The 21,551-nt window shown below is 46.4% G+C and overlaps 1 protein-coding gene across 5 annotated transcripts in view; it reads right to left on the bottom strand.

The window, feature by feature from the left end:
- LOC138304355 (serine/arginine repetitive matrix protein 2-like) overlaps positions 1-21,551 on the bottom strand; it is a 735,752-nt gene that overhangs the window by 248,751 nt on the left and 465,450 nt on the right. For all 5 annotated transcript variants that reach the window (XM_069244334.1, XM_069244333.1, XM_069244336.1 and 2 more), the window contains exons 9-10: positions 8,552-8,638; positions 6,849-7,068 (exon numbers count right to left, since the gene is read on the bottom strand). In XM_069244334.1, the coding sequence (XP_069100435.1) occupies positions 6,849-7,068; positions 8,552-8,638 (307 nt within the window). The remainder of the gene's footprint in view (positions 1-6,848; positions 7,069-8,551; positions 8,639-21,551) is intronic.

Below are 21,551 nucleotides of genomic sequence, written 5' to 3'. Positions count from 1 at the left end.
CTTTATCATATAATCGTCGAGCTATGGGAATACCTGAACACTGATCGGTCTTGAATGAGCTGCTACTGGAGCTAAGCATTTTGCAACAATAGGACCTAATTTAAGATCAAAAAGGGAGAACCTTGAATAGGGAATGAGCACTGGCCACCCTGAATCTTAGGAACTTGTGACATTATGGGATGTGTAAGTAGGCATCCTGTAGATCCAAAGTTGACATGTCATCACCGTGATTGAGAAAAGTTAGGTCTTGAAGGGTGACCATGTAAAAGGATTGTTTTCTTAGGTATTTGTTTAGCTTCCGCAGATCAAAAATGTGTCACCATTTTCCTGTTTTTTTTTTTTTACTAAGAAGAATTAGGAATAGAACCTCGTTCCTTTCTACATGTGGGCACTCTTGCTATTGCTCATTTGCTGAGCATTGTTCCTATTTTATGCAGCAGGTATAGGCAAGGCAGGGGAACCCCCTTCTGAGACTTATTTTGTGGTTGGAGGGGTAGCGTGTGTAACCGGCACCATTTGTCACGGTCTTCAACCAGTGTCCCCCTGCTTGAGAAGTTTGCATCCTTCATGGAACTTGTTTGTTATAAGCAGCTGTTGGCGGTTGTCTCAATTGTTGTTGAGGATGCAACAGTCGATACTGCAGTTGAAAGGGATGATATTGCAGATATCTATATGGTTGATATCCTCCCCTGTATGAAAATAAACCTCTTGCTCTTCGTAAAGGTATTTTTGACATTTGCATGGTGCCAGAAGATTGTGGTTTCTGTGTCTGCTTTAATCACCTGTAAGACATCATCCACGTGCTCCCCAAACAAAGCTTCACCATCATATGGCATGTCCAAGATTTTACTCTGAATTTCTTATCTTAACGTTGTGGCTTTCAAAACATCCTTGATTTTCAAGAAAAGCAGCTCCTGCCAGCTGGTGAAAACCTGTCGATTAAATATTCAGCTCAGAGTCAATCATTTCTAAGGAAGTTCTTTTCCCGTCCTGTAGGATCTTTTCTGCTTATTTTCTAACATCTTTCGGCAAGAGATCTACATATGTGGCAATATATGACTACATTAGCCTGTCATATCGGCCAAGAATAGCTAATGAATTGGCAGCACGAAAAGCAGTTGTCGACAGTGAAAAAACGTTATCCAAGCGTTGGGCTTCTCATTTAGGTGGTGTTGACAGGCATGGATGGATGGATTCTTTGAGGTTGAGCTGCTTGCAATTACTAAAGAATCTGGCTTTGGATGACAAATCAAGCATGCCACTGAATTTTCTGGTGCTTATTTTTAAAAATTAGTGTAGTTAAAACCGCAGAGACTGGAGCTGCGTTCTTCATTATTTTAACATCTTCCTGCTCAAATAAAACCTACGATTGGGATGGCCTTGCATGATTTCTTTTTTAGCAGGCTCCTTAAAGCCATATAAAACAAATTCTGTTTGATAGTGGTAGTTGAATGCTCTTCACTACTCTATCCATCAAATTATAAAATCCTTCAATATCATCTGGTGATGCCACTGGAGATGGTGCTGGAATTAAGTAATCTTATTCACTGGGTGTTGACTGTTTGCAAAGGGATTTCCACTTCATCGTTCAAGGAAACTTCATCATCAGAATTGGCAAAAAGGCAATAAACACCCATGAGTCTTCAGGAGAGAATAGAACAGCAGGAGATCACTCTCACAAACAGAAAAAGACAGTCTCCTCAGGAAAAAAAAAAAACAGATCGGAGACTACCACTTGCCTAGTCTGGCTTTACAATGGAAGACACCCTCATGCAGACAGAAAAATCTGCCATGGTGACAACTAGCAAATCAACCTGAATCATAGACTGCAACATAGTCGACTTCAACACCAGCAACGACGTTGGCATGGACATCCACACAGACAACTACATTGACGATAATGACAGTGTAAGGAAATGCCTCCTTGGCATGGTTACCCCCTGACTTTTTGCCTTTGCTGATGCTATGTTTTGAATTGAAAGTGTGCTGAGGCCTGCTAACCAGGCCCCAGCACCAGTGTTCTTTCCCTAACCTGTACTTTTGATTCCACAATTGGCACACCCTGGCATCCAGATAAGTCCCTTGTAACTGGTACCTCTGGTACCAAGGGCCCTGATGCCAAGGAAGGTCCCTAAGGGCTGCAGCATGTATTATGCCACCCTAGAGACCCCTCACTCAGCACAGACACACTGCTTACCAGCTTGTGTGTGCTAGTGAGAACAAAATGAGTAAGTCGACATGGCACTCCCCTCAGCGTGCCATGCCAGCCTCTCACTGCCTATGCAGTATAGGTAAGACACCCCTCTAGCAGGCCTTACAGCCCTAAGGCAGGGTGCACTATACCATAGGTGAGGGTACCAGTGCATGAGCACTGTGCCCCTACAGTGTCTAAGCAAAACCTTAGACATTGTAAGTGCAGGGTAGCCATAAGAGTATATGGTCTGGGAGTCTGTTTTACACGAACTCCACAGCACCATAATGGCTACACTGAAAACTGGGAAGTTTGGTATCAAACTTCTCAGCACAATAAATGCACACTGATGCCAGTGTACATTTTATTGTAAAATACACCACAGAGGGAACCTTAGAGGTGCCCCCTGAAACTTAACCGACTATCTGTGTAGGCTGACTGGTTCCAGCAGCCTGCCACACTAGAGACATGTTGCTGGCCCCATGGGGAGAGTGCCTTTGTCACTCTGAGGCCAGTAACAAAGCCTGCACTGGGTGGAGATGCTAACACCTCCCCCAGGCAGGAGCTGTAACACCTGGCGGTGAGCCTCAAAGGCTCACCCCTTTGTCACAGCACCGCAGGACACTCCAGCTAGTGGAGTTGCCCGCCCCCTCCGGCCCCGGCCCCCACTTTTGGCGGCAAGGCCGGAGAAAATAATGAGAAAAACAAGGAGGAGTCACTGGCCAGTCAGGCAGCCCCTAAGGTGTCCTGAGCTGAGGTGACTAACTTTTAGAAATCCTCCATCTTGCAGATGGAGGATTCCCCCAATAGGGATAGGAATGTGACCCCCTCCCCTTGGGAGGAGGCACAAAGAGGGTGTACCCAACCTCAGGGCTAGTAGCCATTGGCTACTAACCCCCCAGACCTAAACACGCCCTTAAATTTAGTATTTAAGGGCTTCCCTGAACCTAAAGATTTAGATTCCTGAAACAACAAGAAGAAGGACTGCCTAGCTGAAAACCCCTGCAGAGGAAGACCAGAAGACAACAACTGCCTTGGCTCCAGAAACTCACCGGCCTGTCTCCTGCCTTCCAAAGAACTCTGCTCCAGCGACGCCTTCCAAAGGGACCAGCGACCTCTGAATCCTCTGAGGACTGCCCTGCTTCGACGACGACAAGAAACTCCTGAGGACAGCGGACCTGCTCCAAAAAGACTGCAACTTTATCCAAAGGAGCAGCTTTAAAGAACCCTGCAATCTCCCCGCAAGAAGCGTGAGACTTGCAACACTGCACCCGGCGACCCCGACTCGGCTGGAGGAGAACCAACACCTCAGGGAGGACCCCCGGACTACTCTACGACTGAGTACCAAAACCTGTCCCCCCTGAGCCCCCACAGCGCCGCCTGTAGAGGGAATCCCGAGGCTTCCCCTGACCGCGACTCTCTGAAACCTAAGTCCCGACGCCTGGAAAAGACCCTGCACCCGCAGCCCCCAGGACCTGAAGGACCGGACTTTCACTGCAGAAGTGACCCCCAGGAGTCCCTCTCCCTTGCCCAAGTGGAGGTTTCCCCGAGGAAGCCCCCCCTTGCCTGCCTGCAGCGCTGAAGAGATCCCTTGATCTCTCATTGACTTCCATTGCGAACCCGACGCTTGTTCTAACACTGCACCCAGCCGCCCCCGCGCCGCTGAGGGTGAAATTTCTGTGTGGGCTTGTGTCCCCCCCGGTGCCCTACAAAACCCCCCTGGTCTGCCCCCCGAAGACGCGGGTACTTACCTGCTGGCAGACTGGAACCGGGGCACCCCCTTCTCTCCATTGAAGCCTATGCGTTTTGGGCACCACTTTGAACTCTGCACCTGACCGGCCCTGAGCTGCTGGTGTGGTAACTTTGGGGTTGCTCTGAACCCCCAACGGTGGGCTACCTTGGACCAAGAACTGAACCCTGTAAGTGTCGTACTTACCTGGTAAAACTAACAAAAACTTACCTCCCCCAGGAACTGTGAAAATTGCACTGTGTCCACTTTTAAAATAGCTATTTGTGAATAACTTGAAAAGTATACATGCAATTGAAATGATTCAAAGTTCCTAATGTACTTACCTGCAATACCTTTCAAACAAGATATTACATGTTAAATTTGAACCTGTGGTTCTTAAAATAAACTAAGAAAAGATATTTTTCTATACAAAACCTATTGGCTGGATTTGTCTCAGTGTGTGTACCTCATTTATTGTCTATGTGTATGTACAACAAATGCTTAACACTACTCCTTGGATAAGCCTACTGCTCGACCACACTACCACAAAATAGAGCATTAGTATTATCTCTTTTTACCACTATTTTACCTCTAAGGGGAACCCTTGGACTCTGTGCATGCTATTCCTTACTTTGAAATAGCACATACAGAGCCAACTTCCTACAGCCCTCATAACCTTTTGTCCACATAAGCTACCCACGCCAAATCTGCGTCCTTTTTTTCCAACATCTTATGGAGTGTAGAGGTACCCAAGACTTTGTGGGTTCCCTTGAAGGAGACCAAGAAATGAGCCAAAATACAGCGCAAAATTCATTTTTTTTTTTTTAATAAACGAAAGGGGGGAAAAAAAGGCTGCAGAAGGTGGCTTGTGGTTTTTTCCCCCTGAAAATGCCATCAAAGGGTTTGTAGTGCTAACATAACCATCTTCCCAGCTTTCAGGAACAGGCAGACTTGAATCAGAAAACCCAATTTTTTCAACACAATTTTGGCATTTTACTGGGACATTGCCCATTTTTACTAGTTTTTGTGCTTTCAGCCTTCTTCCAGTTAGTGACAGAAATAGGTGTGAAATCAAAGCTGGATCCCAGAGAGCTAAACATTTATGAAAAGTAGACAAAATTCTGAATTCAGCAAGGGGTCATTTGTGTAGATCCTACACGGTCTTCCTACAGAAAATTAACAGCTGAAATAAAAATAAAAAAAATAGAAATGAAGGTGAAAAAACAGCCATTTTTCTCAATGTTGTACTCTAACTTTCCTGCGATGTCAGATTTTTTTAAAGCAATATACTGTTACTTCTGCTGGACTCTTTTGGCTGCAGGGATATATAGGGTTTTTAGGTTAATCAAGAACCCTAGGTACCCAGAGCCAATAAATGAGCTGCACCTTACAATGGGTTTTCATTATATACCAGGTATACAGCAATTCATTTGCTGAAATATGAAGAATGAAAAATAGGCATCAAGAAAACCTTTGTACTTCCAAAATGGGCACAAGATAAGGTGTTGAGAAGAAGTGGTTATTTGCACATCTCTGGATTCCGGTTCGCCCATTCTTGCATGTGAATTACAGGGCATTTCTCAAATAGATGTCTTTTTTTTTTTTTTTTACACACTGTCTTATACTTGTAGAGAAAGACAAGGGGCAATAACAGTTGTTTTGCTAGTCTGTGTTCCCCCAAGTCTCCAGATAAAAATGGTACCGGCACATTAAAACGTGTGTGTGTGTATTTTTTTTTTCCTGGGCTCAGCAGCCATACAGGGAAACCTACCAAACCCAGACATTTCTGAAAACTAGACACCAGAGTGTGTCCAGGGAGGTGTGAGTTGCGTGGATCCCCCAGTGTTTGATTACCAAGATTCCTCAGTAAACCTCAGATTTAGCTTATAATATATTTTTTTTTTTTTAAACTCATTTTTCCCACATTTCTGTGTGGGATCACCGCACCAGGACAAATTTCCTACCAGTCAACGTTCCTCTCAGTATCCCAGTAAAATTGATACCTCACCTGTGTAGGTGGGCGAAGTGCCTGTGACAGGGAAGAGCCAAAAACATGTCAAAGTTGAGGGGGAACCAAAGCGGGTCCAAAAGGGCAGTTTGGGAAAACAAGATTTTTAGGCTGACAATTGAGGAAGAATATTTATCGGTATAGGTGAGAAAATGCTGGGTGGTTGGAATTTTGTAGATTCCTGCAGATTCCGGAAAGTTCCATCACAAAAATGGGGAGAAAAAAAATTGATTTCTAGCAAAGTTGGAGGTTTGCATGGCATTGTGGGTAAGAAAATGGTGCGGGTGCATGTGAAGCACACCACCCTAGACTCACCTAGATGTTTAGTTTTCAGATGTGTCTAGATCTTGTGGATTTTTCTAAATGGCAGCATCCCAAAGTCCAAATAGTGCACCCTCACCATTCCAAGCGGGATGATTTTGAGAGCTAGCCAAGCTCTCATGGCCCATATGTAAACCCAAAACACAAAATAATCAAAGTCCTCTTGCTTGCTGTGGGATAAGATGTTTTAGTGTGTTTTTTAATTCACTGGCATCTAGTAGACTTTCTGCCAATCCCTATTGAGGAGGAACCTAGTGATACTACAGACCTACTTTTGTAATAAAAAATGTTGTGTACTCTAGTCATCCTGCAACTGGATTCACAATCCTGGTCAAAAACAAAAGCTACTACTTTATTAGGTCTCGGAATTTCACTTACATATATAGATACTGACAAAACAAAGGGCCTATCAAGCATACACTGGGCTGTCACCGCATTACATTCTTTAACATTATTACTGAAGGCAGCCAGCCCACACAATACAGTCGCTGCGAGGATAACAGAGCAAACTTAGTACTTCCTGACAATGACGTTCCAAGTTCTAACTTAGAAAATGTCAGGTCAGAGGCTAAACCATCCTACCAGAATGTGATACTTACATCTCTCTTGTCCTTGCTCTCTCTTGAAGGACTCCTGCCCACTGTGTTCTTAGACGGTGGGGATGCAGACCGCTGCCTCTCATCTCTGGTGCTCTCAGTTTCTGTCCTCTTCCGCTGCTGCAGAGGAGGAGGTGGTGGCGGTGGTGGAGGCGGGAGTGGTGGTGGAGGGGAAACATTGCGCCCTCCCTGGGGTATTGCTGTGTTGGTCACACTTCTGGATCTGGCAAACCGGAGACCAGGTCAGTGGATTGAAAATAAAAATCTCCATTCATAGCGTCTAATACCTGTTGTTGGGCGGGCATTGTCTACGTGGCTCCAAAACCATGTTTGTACTGATGGAGAAACCCTCAAGAGTTAGAGGGGTCTAAAACAGAACCAATCCCACTGTCACCAATCAACTACTTCTCAAATAGGACAGGCAAATCATACACTATTAAATGCTTTCTGACTATGAAAATTAAATATTTATGGATGATGTGGGAGGGGAACTATAAAACTAACTTCATTACATCATGGTCCCCCATTTTACTTGTAGGGCAGGGACATACAAGGCATAGCTCTACTTGCACCCTTGTATTTATGATAGCCTTCTAGTAGTTGATGACCCAAGCACAGGCTCAGCACTCCTACTTCCGTTCATAATTCCAGATCTTTTCCAAATGTTAATATGTGGAGGGGGTAGCCATATTGCCCCAATTGTGTTACTTTGCATCATACCGCCCCTGTAGGCTGTGATCACAACAGTTCAAACCCTCCAGTGTTGTCTGTGTTACATCCAGACTTCCAAGGGAAGGGGAAAGAATATTTGCACCTCTTAACTCTGCTTCTGTGATGGAGGGATTGGCAACCACTTACTACACCTGAACACTGTTCTCCTTACCCTATGTAGTTTCCCATCTGTCATGCACAGGTCAGTAGCTCACTTCCAATTCAATTACTGTCACACCTTTACAGGGCAAGGACCAGAAATTCCCAGCACTGCATGTGCAGGTCCTCTATTGTGCCACAGCTTCTTTCACATCATCGGTTGAAGCCTTGTTAAAATAGTTCAGCAACTCATCACAGTGTTTTCAAACCCCCATTTTTAGTAAGGCAAGACCCAGGGCACTGCTCAGCACTCACAGTGAACCACCTTCAAACCTCAAGACAGAAGGGAGGCAGTCAGACAAACAGCTCAACCACCTGCCTCATTGTTGCTCCATTCTCCCATATCAACATATCTAAGGTAAAATTAGTTTGCCCTCACAGCTGGACAGGTCATACAGTTCAACATTTCATTTAAAATGAGTACCTGGCTTGAACCCCTAACCTTGGTGAAATAGTACATATCCAGCACCTAAAATCAAGACTAAGGCGGCCTGTAATGAAGGTTGCAAGCAGAGCAAGACGATTCAATGACAACATAACTGAGGATGAAGAGAAACATGGTGCAAGAGGATTAAATCAAATCAACAAGAGAAAAGTCCCCAGTAGTGAATATATTTAAAATTACAGTTACAAACTGGTAGTTGCACAACATATCCTTTATTAATAGCTCACAGAAACAGCAACAAAAAACAGCCGAGGGGATTGTTTGTACTATGGACCTCACAAGGAATGGACAGAGGCGAAGGATGTGATTCTCAAGGCTTTTGTGGCAGAGCTCTCTGTGTTTGGATTATCTCCCTTCTTTGCCAAAGCCTGAAGTCTAGAATAGAGGGTACCTGCTTCGGGAATCGCCAGAAGACGAAGAGGAGCTGGAAGAGGAACGGTCCCGATGCTTCTTTTGAGGAGGAGATTTGCTTGGCGACCTGCAAACACACAAGAAACAAAGTCACTAAATACCACACTAATATGTTAGAGAGTAGTACAAAGGTTAAAAGAGGACATGGGTCTCAGAACCTGTGCCACCCAGTACTCCTGATATTTTATCTCCCACCATAGCAGTAGAACGTAGACTGGCATCACCAAAGATGAGAGCAAATGAAGCAGACTTTGTTCTGGAAGAATGAGCAAGAATTTGTAGGAGGCAAACCATATAACTATACCTACTTTTATGGTATTCACAAATGTAAGTAATTATCAGCCACGTAAAAACACTTTCACCATATGGATGTCTAGCGTAAGCCCACCTAAATGAAAACAATTTTTTGGGGACTGAAGGATTTTTTTCTTTTCAGTTAAAAAGAAAAGTAGACCTAGATTGCCAAGAAATAATCTGGTCTATGATGGAAAACAAGTTGAAAGGTTTTCTTGTTCAACAAACTCTGTACATAGCTTTGACACCAAGGGCCCATTCCTAGGGAAATAAATGGTTACCTGTATTACCAGATGATCATAGTCTTCAGTAAATTCATAAATATTAGAAAACATCTGTAGGATATCGTAAAATTTCACAAGGAAAATAAAAGCAAATAGGAGGCAAAAAAATTTCTCTTCATCTTGAAAGAAAACAAAACATTAACCCTATCAGTGAATGTGTCGGCCAATGGCGTTAAAGGGAATAAACGTTGAGAGCTGATACTTCGCTCGACACATCAGATGAAGGACTTATCATGGGGTCCTGTAAACAGGTATTAATGCTGTATACTTTTGGAAGTTTGGAACTCAGCAATTTTTGGGGACATTATGGAAGAAACGGTCTTTGGACCATACTTAATTACTGATATCGTAACATACAGCTATAACACAGCTTTCTCACACACGACTGATTTGCATTTAAAAAGGACTCCACTTTAACTTCTCTGCCTTGAAAAAGTCACTTTGGGACGAAACACGTGTTGGCTATTATTGTATGGACTGACTACGGGCTCTTATTGTTTGGGTTGACTACAAATAATTATTGCCAATGGTCTCATGTGAATGAGCGAAGTTCTAAATGACTCATTGACGCGAATGAACCACAAGGTTATGCAAGAGGATTATCATTTTGTTTTCTTCCAAAGACTGGTCTAAAACTGTTACATAGTTGAAAAAGTATTACGTTCTATATACTTTTTGTAAAGAAATGGCTCCCTGTTGCAGTTACCCCCCACTTTTTGCCTGATACTGACTTGACTGAGAAGTGTGCTGGGACCCTGCTAACCAGGCCCCCAGCACCACTGTTCTTTCACCTAAAATGAACCATTGTCTCCACAATTGGCACAACCCTGGCACCCAGGTAAGTCCCTTGTAACTGGTACTCCTGGTACCAAGGGCCCTGATGCCAGGGAAGGTCTCTAAGGGCTGCAGCATATCTTATGCCACCCTGGGAACCCCTCACTCAGCACAGACACACTGCTTGCCAGCTTGTGTGTGCAGGTGGGGAAAAAATGACTAAGTCGACATGGCACTCCCCTCAGGGTGCCATGCCAACCTCACACTGCCTGTGGCATAGGTAAGTCACCCCTCTAGCAGGCCTTACAGCCCTAAGGCAGGGTGCATTATACCACAGGTGAGGGCACAGGTGCATGAGCACTCTCCCCTACAGTGTACAAGCAAAACCTTAGACATTGTAAGTGCAGGGTAACCATAAGAGTATATGGGCTGGGAGTCTGTCAAAAACGAACTCCACAGCTCCATAATGGCTACACTGAATACTGGGAAGTTTAGTATCAAACCTCTCAGAATAATAAACCCACACTGATGCCAGTGTTGGATTTATTAAAAAATGCACACAGAGGGCATCTTAGAGATACCCCCTGTATTTTACCCCATTGTTCAGTGCAGGACTGACTGGTCTGTGCCAGCCTGCTGCTGAGACGAGTTTCTGACCCCATGCGGTGAGAGCCTTTGTGCTCTCTGGGGACAGAAACAAAGCCTGCTCTGGGTGGAGGTGCTTCACACCTCCCCCAGGCAGGAGCTGTAACACCTGGCGGTGAGTCTCAAAGGATCACCCCTTTGTCACAGCACCGCAGGACACTCCAGCTTAGTGGAGTTGCCCGCCCCCTCCGGCCACGGCCACCACTTTTGGCGGCAAGGCTGGAGGAAACAAAGAAAACAACAAGGAGGAGTCACTGGCCAGTCAGGACAGCCCCTAAGGTGTCCTGAGCTGAGGTGACTGACTTTTAGAAATCCTCCATCTTGTAGAAGGAGGATTCCCCCAATAGGGATAGGAATGTGACCCCCTCCCCTTGGGAGGAGGCACAAAGAGGGTGTACCCACCCTCGGGGCTAGTAGCCATTGGCTACTAACCCCCCCAGACCTAAACACGCCCTTAAATTTAGTATTTAAGGGCTCCCCTGAACCTAAGAATTTAGATTCCTGCAACTTACCTGAAGAAGGACGGCTGAGCTGAAAAACCCCTGCAGAGGAAGAACAGAAGACACCAACTGCTTTGGCCCCAGACTCACCGGCCTGTCTCCTGCCTTCCAAAGAAACCTGCTCCAGCGACGCTTTCCAAGGGACCAGCGACCTCTGAATCCTCTGAGGACTGCCCTGCTTCAAGAAAGACAAGAAACTCCCAAGGACAGCGGCACTGCTCCAAAAGAACTGCAACTTTGTTTCAAGGAGCAGATTTAAAGACCCCTGCAACTCCCCGCAAGAAGCGTGAGACTTGCAACACTGCACCCGGCGACCCCGACTCGACTGGTGGAGAACCAACACCTCAGGGAGAACCCTCCGGCGACTTCAAGACTGAGTAACCAAAGTTGTCCCCCCCTGGGTTTTGAGCCTTTGAGCTCTCTGAGAACAAAAACAAAGCCTGCACTGGGTGGAGGTGCGTAACACCTCCCCCTGCAGGAACTGTAACACCTAGCAGTGAGCCTCAAAGGCTCAGGCTGTGTGTTACAATAACCCAGAGGAGATAATGAGAAAAACAAGGAGTCACCTATCAGTCAGGACAGCTCCTAGGGTGCCCTGAGCTGAGGTGACCCCTGCCTTTAGAAATCCGCCATCTTGCGTTTGGAGGATTCCCCCAATAGGATTAGGGATTTGCCCCCCCCCTCCCCCCTCGGGAGGAGGCACAAAGAGGGTGTAGTCACCCTCCAAGACAGTAGCCATTGGCTACTGCCCCCCCAGACCTAAACACCCCCCTAAATTGAGTAGTTAGGGGTGTTAATAAACAAAGGAGATCAGATTCCTGCAAACTAAAAGGAGGACTGCTGACCTGAAAGCTCCGAAGAGACGACGGAGATGGCGACTGACTTGGCCCCAGCCTTACCCGCCTGTCTCCAGATTCAAAGAAACTGCACAGCGACACATCCAACAGGTACCAGCGACCCTCTGAGGACTCTGAAGACTGCCCTGAACCCAAAGGACCAGGAAACTCCAGAGAACAGCAACACTGTTCAAAAACTGCAACAACTTTGCAACTTTCAAAGAACTCTTCTCTTCCCGTCAGAAGCATGAGACTTCTCACTCTGCACCCGACACCCACGACTCGAGCTCCAGAGAACAAAAAAACCACAGAGAGGAGTCCCAGGAAACGACGATGACTTGAGTACCCTGAGTCGACCCCCTTGAACCCTGTAAAGAAATGGCTCCCTGTTGCAGTTACCCCCCACTTTTTGCCTGATACTGACTTGACTGAGAAGTGTGCTGGGACCCTGCTAATCAGGCCCCAGCGTTCTTTCACCTAAAATGTACCATTGTTTCCACAATTGGCACAACCCTGGCACCTAGGTAAGTCCCTTGTAACTGGTACCCCTGGTACCAAGGGCCCTGATGCCAGGGAAGGTCTCTAAGGGCTGCAGCATGTCTTATGCCACCCTAGGGACCCCTCACTCAGCACAGACACACTGCTTGCCAGCTTGTGTGTGCTGATGGGGAGAAAATGACTAAGTCGACATGGCACTCCCCTCAGGGTGCCATGCCAACCTCCCACTGCCTGTGGCATAGGTAAGTCACCCCTCTAGTAGGCCTTACAGCCCTAAGGCAGGGTGCACTATACCACAGGTGAGGGCATATGTGCATGAGCACTATGCCCCTACAGTGTCTAAGCAAAACCTTAGACATTGTAAGTGCAGGGTAGCCATAAGAGTATATGGGCTGGGAGTCTGTCAAAAACGAACTCCACAGCTCCATAATGGCTACACTGAATACTGGGAAGTTTAGTATCAAACTTCTCAGAATAATAAACCCACACTGATGCCAGTGTTGGATTTATTAAAAAATTCACACAGAGGGCATCTTAGAGATACCCCCTGTATTTTACCCAATTGTTCAGTGCAGGACTGACTGGTTTGTGCCAGCCTGCTGCTGAGAGACGAGTGTCTGACCTCATGCGGTGAGAGCCTTTGTGCTCTCTGAGGACAGAAACAAAGCCTGCCCTGGGTGGAGGTGCTTCACACCTCCCCCCTGCAGGAACTGTAACACCTAGCAGTGAGCTTCAAATGCTCAAGCTTCGTGTTACAATGCCCCAGGGTACTCCAGCTAGTGGAGATGCCCGCCTCCTGGACCCAGCCCCCACTTTTGGCGGCAAGTCCAGGAGAGATAATGAGAAAAACAAGGAGGAGTCACTGGCCAGTCAGGACAGCCCCTAAGGTGTCCTGAGCTGAGGTGACTCTGACTTTTAGAAATCCTCCATCTTGCAGATGGAGGATTCCCCCAATAGGATTAGGGATGTGCCCCCCTCCCCTTGGGAGGAGGCACAAAGAGGGTGTACCCACCCTCAGGGCTAGTAGCCATTGGCTACTAACCCCCCAGACCTAAACACGCCCTTAAATTTAGTATTTAAGGGCTCTCCCTGAACCTAGAAATTAGATTCCTGCAACAACAAGAAGGACTGCCTAGCTGAAAACCCCTGCAGAGGAAGACCAGAAGACAACAACTGCCTTGGCTCCAGAAACTCACCGGCCTGTCTCCTGCCTTCCAAAGAACTCTGCTCCAGCGACGCCTTCCAAAGGGACCAGCGACCTCTGAATCCTCTGAGGACTGCCCTGCTTCGACGACGACAAGAAACTCCAGAGGACAGCGGACCTGCTCCAAAAAGACTGCAACTTTATCCAAAGGAGCAGCTTTAAAGAACCCTGCAATCTCCCCGCAAGAAGCGTGAGACTTGCAACACTGCACCCGGCGACCCCGACTCGGCTGGTGGAGAACCAACACCTCAGGGAGGACCCCCGGACTACTCTACGACTGTGAGTACCAAAACCTGTCCCCCCTGAGCCCCCACAGCGCCGCCTGCAGAGGGAATCCCGAGGCTTCCCCTGACCGCGACTCTCTGAAACCTAAGTCCCGACGCCTGGAAAAGACCCTGCACCCGCAGCCCCCAGGACCTGAAGGACCGGACTTTCACTGCAGAAGTGACCCCCAGGAGTCCCTCTCCCTTGCCCAAGTGGAGGTTTCCCCGAGGAAGCCCCCCCCTTGCCTGCCTGCAGCGCTGAAGAGATCCCTTGATCGCAGCGCTGAAGAGATCCCTTGATCTCTCATTGACTTCCATTGCGAACCCGACGCTTGTTCTAACACTGCACCCGGCCGCCCCCGCGCCGCTGAGGGTGAAATTTCTGTGTGGGCTTGTGTCCCCCCCGGTGCCCTACAAAACCCCCCTGGTCTGCCCTCCGAAGACGCGGGTACTTACCTGCTGGCAGACTGGAACCGGGGCACCCCCTTCTCTCCATTGAAGCCTATGCGTTTTGGGCACCACTTTGAACTCTGCACCTGACCGGCCCTGAGCTGCTGGTGTGGTAACTTTGGGGTTGCTCTGAACCCCCAACGGTGGGCTACCTTGGACCAAGAACTGAACCCTGTAAGTGTCGTACTTACCTGGTAAAACTAACAAAAACTTACCTCCCCCAGGAACTGTGAAAATTGCACTAAGTGTCCACTTTTAAAATAGCTATTTGTGAATAACTTGAAAAGTATACATGCAATTGAAATGATTCAAAGTTCCTAATGTACTTACCTGCAATACCTTTCAAACAAGATATTACATGTCAAATTTGAACCTGTGGTTCTTAAAATAAACTAAGAAAAGATATTTTTCTATACAAAACCTATTGGCTGGATTTGTCTCAGTGTGTGTACCTCATTTATTGTCTATGTGTATGTACAACAAATGCTTAACACTACTCCTTGGATAAGCCTACTGCTCGACCACACTACCACAAAATAGAGCATTAGTATTATCTCTTTTTACCACTATTTTACCTCTAAGGGGAACCCTTGGACTCTGTGCATGCTATTCCTTACTTTGAAATAGCACATACAGAGCCAACTTCCTACAAACCTCCACAGCGACGCCTGCGGTGAGGATCAAGAGGCTCCCCCTGACCCCGACTGCCTGGTAACAAGGAACCCGACGCCTGGACCAAGCACTGCACTCGCAGCCCCCAGGACCAAGAGGAACCATCCACCAGTGCGCGAGTGGCCAGCAGGCGGCCCTGAACCTAGCGTAGTCGGTGGCTGGCCCAAAAAGCCCTCCTATGCCCTGCCTGAATCGCGTAAGTGACCACCGGGTCCCCTCCATTGCTTTCAATAGCAAACCTGACGCCTACTTTGCACACAGCACCCGTCCGCCCCTGTGCCACAGAGGATGAGTTTTGTGTGCCTGTTTGTACCCCCCCGCCAGTTCTCTACAATACCCCCCTGGTCTGATCCCAGAGGACGCTGGTACTTACCTGCCAGCAGACCGGAACCAGGGCACCCCTGTTCTCCATAGGCACCTATATGTTTTGGACCCTCCTTTGACCTCTGCACCTGACCGGCCCTGTGTTGCTGCTGCAGTGACTTTGGGGTTGCCTTGAATCCCCAACGGTGGGCTGCCTATGCTCAGGATCTTGAACTTGTAAGTGCTTTACTTACCTGAAAAACCTAACAAATCTTACCTCCTCCAGGAACTGTTGATTTTTGCACTGTGTCCACTTTTAAAATAGCTTATAGCCATTTTAACCTTAACTGTGTGTACTACTGTTTTAAATCAAAGTTCTCTACATACCTGTGTGAAGTACCTTGCATTTTATGTACTTATCTCAAATCTTGAGGTTCTAAAGTAAATTGAGAACATGTATTTTTCTATATAAAAACTATTGGCCTGGAGTAAAGTCTTTGAGTGTGTGTTCCTCATTTATTGCCTGTGTGTATGTACAACAAGTCATAAGTACTACTTTATGTGTGTGCACTTGGACAAATGGTTCCTCCAGAGTGAATGCTTATATTTCACTAACTCTTCTTAATGAAGTAATTGCTACTAAGAAAACAACATTCCAAGTGAGAAATTGAATTTCACATGTATGCATGGGCTCAAATGGTGGCCCCATTAATCTTGTGAGTACAATATTGAGATTCCATGCAGGAACTGGTGGGGTTGTTGGTTGAATAATACGCTTAAGTCCTTCCATAAAGCTTTTATGATAGGGGCTCTGAAGAGAGAAGTATGTTGTATAGTTTAGAAGTACGCTGATATAGCAGTAAGATTAATTTTAATAGAAAAAGCTAAATTTGTTTTTTGTAAAGGAAGCAGGTAGCATACAATATCCTGTATTGATGCTTTAAGTGCATCTATATTTTTGGGCTGTCAGAAGTAAACAAAACGTTTCCACTTGTTAGCATAGCATTGTCTAGTTGTTAGTTTGCGTGCATGTTTTAGAACTTCCATACATTCTAATGGAAGGTGTAAATATCCAAATTCTATGACTTGGGAGCCAAATCGCTAAATTGAGTATACTAGGATTGGGATGCCTGATTTGACCTTGTTCTGTGTTAACAGATCTGGTCTGTTTTGAAGTTTGCGATGCAGTACTACTGGCAGATCTAGGAGTGTTGTGTACCAGGGTATTCGTGCCCAGGTAGAAGCAGAGTATCATGGTGAGAGGTGTGGCGCAGTTTGTTGATCAGAAATGGAATTAATGGGAGAGGGGGAAAAGCGTAAGCAAATATCCCTGACCAACTGATCCATAGAGCATTGCCCTTGGATAGAGGGAGTGGGTGCCTTGATACGAAGTTTTGGCATTTCGCGTTTTCGCTTGTTTCGAAAAGGTCTATGTCTGGTGTTCCCCACATTTGAAAGTACTGTTGAAGTACCTGTGAGTGAATTTCCCATTTGTGTATTTGTTCCTGCATCCTGCTTAGTAGGTCTGCCAGCTAGTTGTGCATCCCTGGGATGTATTCCGCTAGCAGGTTATTCTGATTGTAAAATTGTCCATATTGTTTGGGTTAGGAGGGACAGTTGAGATTAATATGTTCCTCCTTGTTTTTTCAGGTAATACACGGTCGTCATATTGTAAGTTTTTATTAAGACTGTTCTATTCTTGAGTAACAGTTGAAAAGCTTTTAGGGCGAGAAACACAGCTAACAATTCTAAATGGTTTATTTGTAAGTTAACTGCGTTGAATTCCATTCACCTTGTATGGTTTGGTTTTTGAGGTGAGCTCCCCAACCTGTCATTGATTCATCTGTTATTATGGTCTGAGGCACAGGGTTCTGAAATGACCACCCTTTTATTAAATTGTTGCGATTCCACCATTTTAGAGATTTGAAAGTTTGGTAGTCGAACACTAGATCTTGCAATTGACCCTGTGCTTGAGACCATTGTTGTGAGAGACTCTTGCAGTGTTCTCATGTTTAATCTGGCACGCGGTACTATTGCTATGCATGATGCTACCATTCCCAATAGTTTCATGATAAATCTAACTGTGTAACATTGATTGGGCTGTATCTGTGATATGAGATTTTGAAAAGCCTGCATCCATTGTGTATTTGGGTAGGCTAAGGCTTTTTGGGTATTGAGAATAGCAACTAGGTATGGTTGAACCTGTGCTGGGTGAAGATGAGATTTTTGGTAGTTGATTGTGAACCCTAATGTGTGTAGGGTATCTACTACGTATTGAGCGTGTTGCTGGCATTGTATAATGTTGCTTGATTTTATTAGCCAATCATCTAGATAAGGAAAGACATATATGTGTTGTCTTCTTAGGTGAGTTGCTACTACAGCTAAACATTTTGTGAAAACCCTTGGGACTGTTATGCCGAAAGGAAGTACTTTGAATTGGTAGTGCTTTCCTGCTATTACAAATCTTTGGTATTTGCGGTGAGCTGGATGTATGGGAATACGAAAGTAAGCATCTTTGAGGTCTAAGGCAGTCACGTAATCTTGTTTTTGTAGTAGGGGAATTACATCCTGTAGAGTTACCATGTGGAAATGTTCTGACAGAATATATAGCTTTAGAGGTCTGAGATCCAGAAAAGATCTCAGTACTATCCTTTTCTGGTATGAGGAAATAGTGAATATTCCCCTGTTCCGATTTTGGGACTGTTTCTATTGCTTCTTTTATTAATAGAGATTGCACTTCTTGCTGTAACAGAACATTATGTTCTGGGGATAGTCAGAGTGTGAGGGGGAATGTTTGGAGTAGTAGAAATAAGTTCTAGTCAGTAACCACTGCAGATCATTGAAAGCACTCACTGATCTGTGGTGATGTTTTGCCATTGATAGTGGAATTGTTGCAGTCTGCCTTACACAGGAGATGTGTGGGATTTTGGGATGTTGAGGAAGTCTGCATAGGGGGAGTGGTGACACTGAGGTTTCGTATATGCCTCTGGCTCTAAAGTGTAGACCTCTATAAGAGCCTCTAAATGATCCTCTTTGATAGTACTGCTGGGTTTCTTTAGACTGAGATGGAAGAGTCTGTAGTTTAAAACCTCCCCTTAAACTGCTGTTTACGAAAGGAACCCCGGTAAGGTGTGGTATATAGGGCTCCCATGGCTTTTGCAGTGTCAGGGTCTTTCCTTAGTTTCCCAATAGTTGTGTCAACCTGAGGTCCAAATAGATGCTCCCTATCAAAGGACATGTTGTGCACTAACTGCTGTATTTCCGGTTTAAATCCGGAAGATCTTAACCATGCATGCCTACGAATTGTTATGCTAGTGTTTATACTTCTAGCTGCAGTATCGGCTGTGTCAACAGCAGATCTGATTTGGTTATTGGCGATTGCTTGACCCTCCTCAATCTGTTGTGCCCTCTTTTCGTAAATATTGCAAGAATTATTGCATTTCATCCCAGTGTGCCCGGTCATACCTTGCTAACAGGGTTTGGGAATTGGCAATACACCATTGGTAGCTACCCTTTTACCAGCTGCATCAAACTTTCTGCTTTGTCAGGGGGAGGGGTATCCGCTGAATATTGGCTATTAGCACTTTTCCGTGCAGCACTGAGTGCAAGAGAGTCTGGTGGTACCTGTTGTGTGATATAAATTGTGTCAGTTGGCGCAGGCTTGAATATTTGGTCTATTCTTGGGGTTAAAACCCTAGCCTTGACAGGTTCCCTAAATATGTCATCAGCATGTCTAAGCATACCAAGCAGCACTGGTAGTGTGAGTGGAGGACAATGTGTTAAAAAGGAAATCCTCCTTTAGAGCTTCAGCATGCATTTGAACTCCATGATATGCAGCTGCTCTAGAAATGACCTGAATATATGCCGTCTTACCCTCTGGTGGTGAAGGTTTCGACAGATCGAGGTCTGTGTCATTTAGCGGTATAAGGTCTGGGTCATATAAGTCCCAGGGGTCCACTGTCTCTGTATGTGTATATGCCGGTGAGGGCAATGGTGCTGGAGAGAAAGCTGTGGTGAATGTGGTGGAGAAAACTGTAAAGGTGATGGTGTAGGAAGTTGGCTCTGTATATACTATCTCAAAATGAGATAGTGTGCACAGAGTCCAAGGGTTCCCCTTACAGGTTGATAGTGGTAAAATAAGATAATTCTAATGCTCTATTTTGTGGTAGTGTGGTCGAGCAGTAGGCTTATCAGAGGGTGGTGTTAAGCATTTGTTGTACACACGGGCAATAAATGAGGAACACACACTCAAAGACTTACTCCAGGCCAATAGGTTTTAATATAGAAAAATATAATTTAGAACCACAAGATTTGAGCTAAGTACATAAAAGTACATAAGTACATAAAATGCAAGGTACTTCACACAGGTAAGTATAGAACTTTGATTCAAAGCAGTAGTACACACAGTTTTAGTCAAAATGGCAATAAGCCATTGTAAAAGTGGACACTTAGTGCAAAAATTAACAGTCCCTGGGAGAGGTAAGTATGGTTAGGTTTTTGAGGTAAGTAAAGCACTTACGAGTTCAGGCTCCTGGGCATAGGCAGCCCCCCGTTTGAGGTTGCCTTGAAAAACACACCCTCAGCGGCACAGGGGCGGCCGGGTGCTGTGTGCAAAGTTGGCGTCGGGTTTGCTATAGAAAACAATGGAGGGATCTGGAGGTCACTTAGGCGATGCAGGCAGGGCACGGGGGGCGCTTTTCTCAGGCCAGCCACCGACTGGGCTAGGGAGAGGGCAGCCTGCTGGTCACTCCTGCACTGGAGGTTGGTTCCTCTCCATCCCGTCCTGGGGGCTGCAGGTGCAGTGCTTGGTCCAGGCTTCGGGTTCCTTGTTACCAGCAGTCGTGGTCAGGGGGAGCCTCTGGATCCTCTCTGCAGGTGTCACTGTGGGGGTGCAGGGGGGTCGTCTCATGTTACTCACGTAGTTTCAGTCACCTGGGAGTCCTCTCTGCAGTGTTTGTTCTCTGGAGCTTGAGCCGGGGGCATCGTTGCCGTGAGTGAAGTCTCACGTTTCCGGAAGGAATAGTGAGTTCTTTAAAAGTTGCTGCTGAGTTGCAAAGATGTTGCTGTTGAACAAGGCCGCTGTTCTCGGGTGTTTCTTGATCCTTTGGGTTCAGGGCAGTCCTCAGAAGTCGCTGGTCCCTGTGGAATGCATCACTGTGCAGGTTATTTGAGCCTGGAGACAACCCGGTAGGGCTGGGGCCAAGTCAGTTGTCTCCATCGTCTCTGCAGGGCTTTCAGGTCAGCAGTCCTTCGTGGAGTAGGTTGCAGGAATCTGATTTCCTGGGTTCAGGGGTGCCCTTAAATACTAAATTCAGGGGTGTGTTTAGGTCTGGGGGGGGGCAGTAGCCAATGGCAACTGTCCTGGAGGGCAGCTACACCCTCTTTGTGCCTCCCCCCTGAGGGGAGGGAGGTGCAAATCCCTAATCCTATTGGGGGAATCCTCCAAACTCAAGAGGGAGAATTTCTAAAAGGCAGGGGTCATCTCAGCTTAGGACACCTTAGGGGCTGTCCTGACTGGTGGGTGACTCCTCGTTTTTCTCATTATCCCCTCCTGCCTTGCCGCCAAAAGTGGGGGCAGTGGCAGGAGGGGCAGGCAGCTCCACTAGCTGGGATACCCTGGGGTGCTGTAACAAAAGGCCTGAGCCTTTGAGGCTCACCGCCAGGTGTTACAGTTCCTGCAGGGGGAGGTGAGAAGCCAGTACAGGCTTTGTTCCTGGCCACAGAGTGACAAAGGCACTCACCCCATGTGGCCAGAAACTCAACTGGTTGTGGCAAGCTGGCAGAAACTGGTCAGCATAGCACTAGAAGTCGGACTGGTATTCAGGGGGCATCTCTAAGATGCCCTCTGGGTGTATTTTACAATAACTCCCACACTGGCATCAGTGCGCATTTATTGTGCTGAGAAGTTTGATACCAAACTTCCCAGATTTCAGAGTAGCCATTATGGAACGGTGGAGTTTGTGTTTCACAAACTCCCAGACCACATACTCTTTATGGCTACCCTGCACTTACAATGTCTAAGGTTTTGCTTAGACACTGTAGGGACATAGTGCTCATGCACATATGCCCTCACCTGTGGTATAGTGCACCCTGCCTTAGGGCTGTAAGGCCTGCTAGAGGGGTGATTTATCTATGCCACAGGCAGTGTGAGGTGGGTATGGCACTCTGAGGGGGGAGTGCCATGTCGACTTACTACTTTTCTCCCCACCAGCGCACACACAAGCTGCAAGCAGTGTGCATGTGCTGAGTGAGGGGTC

Source organism: Pleurodeles waltl, chromosome 7, assembly GCF_031143425.1.
Source record: "Pleurodeles waltl isolate 20211129_DDA chromosome 7, aPleWal1.hap1.20221129, whole genome shotgun sequence".
In the NCBI taxonomy this organism is placed as follows: domain Eukaryota; kingdom Metazoa; phylum Chordata; class Amphibia; order Caudata; family Salamandridae; genus Pleurodeles; species Pleurodeles waltl.
The sequence above is the reverse complement of the archived record's forward strand: the minus strand, read 5'-3'. Positions and strand labels throughout refer to the sequence as shown.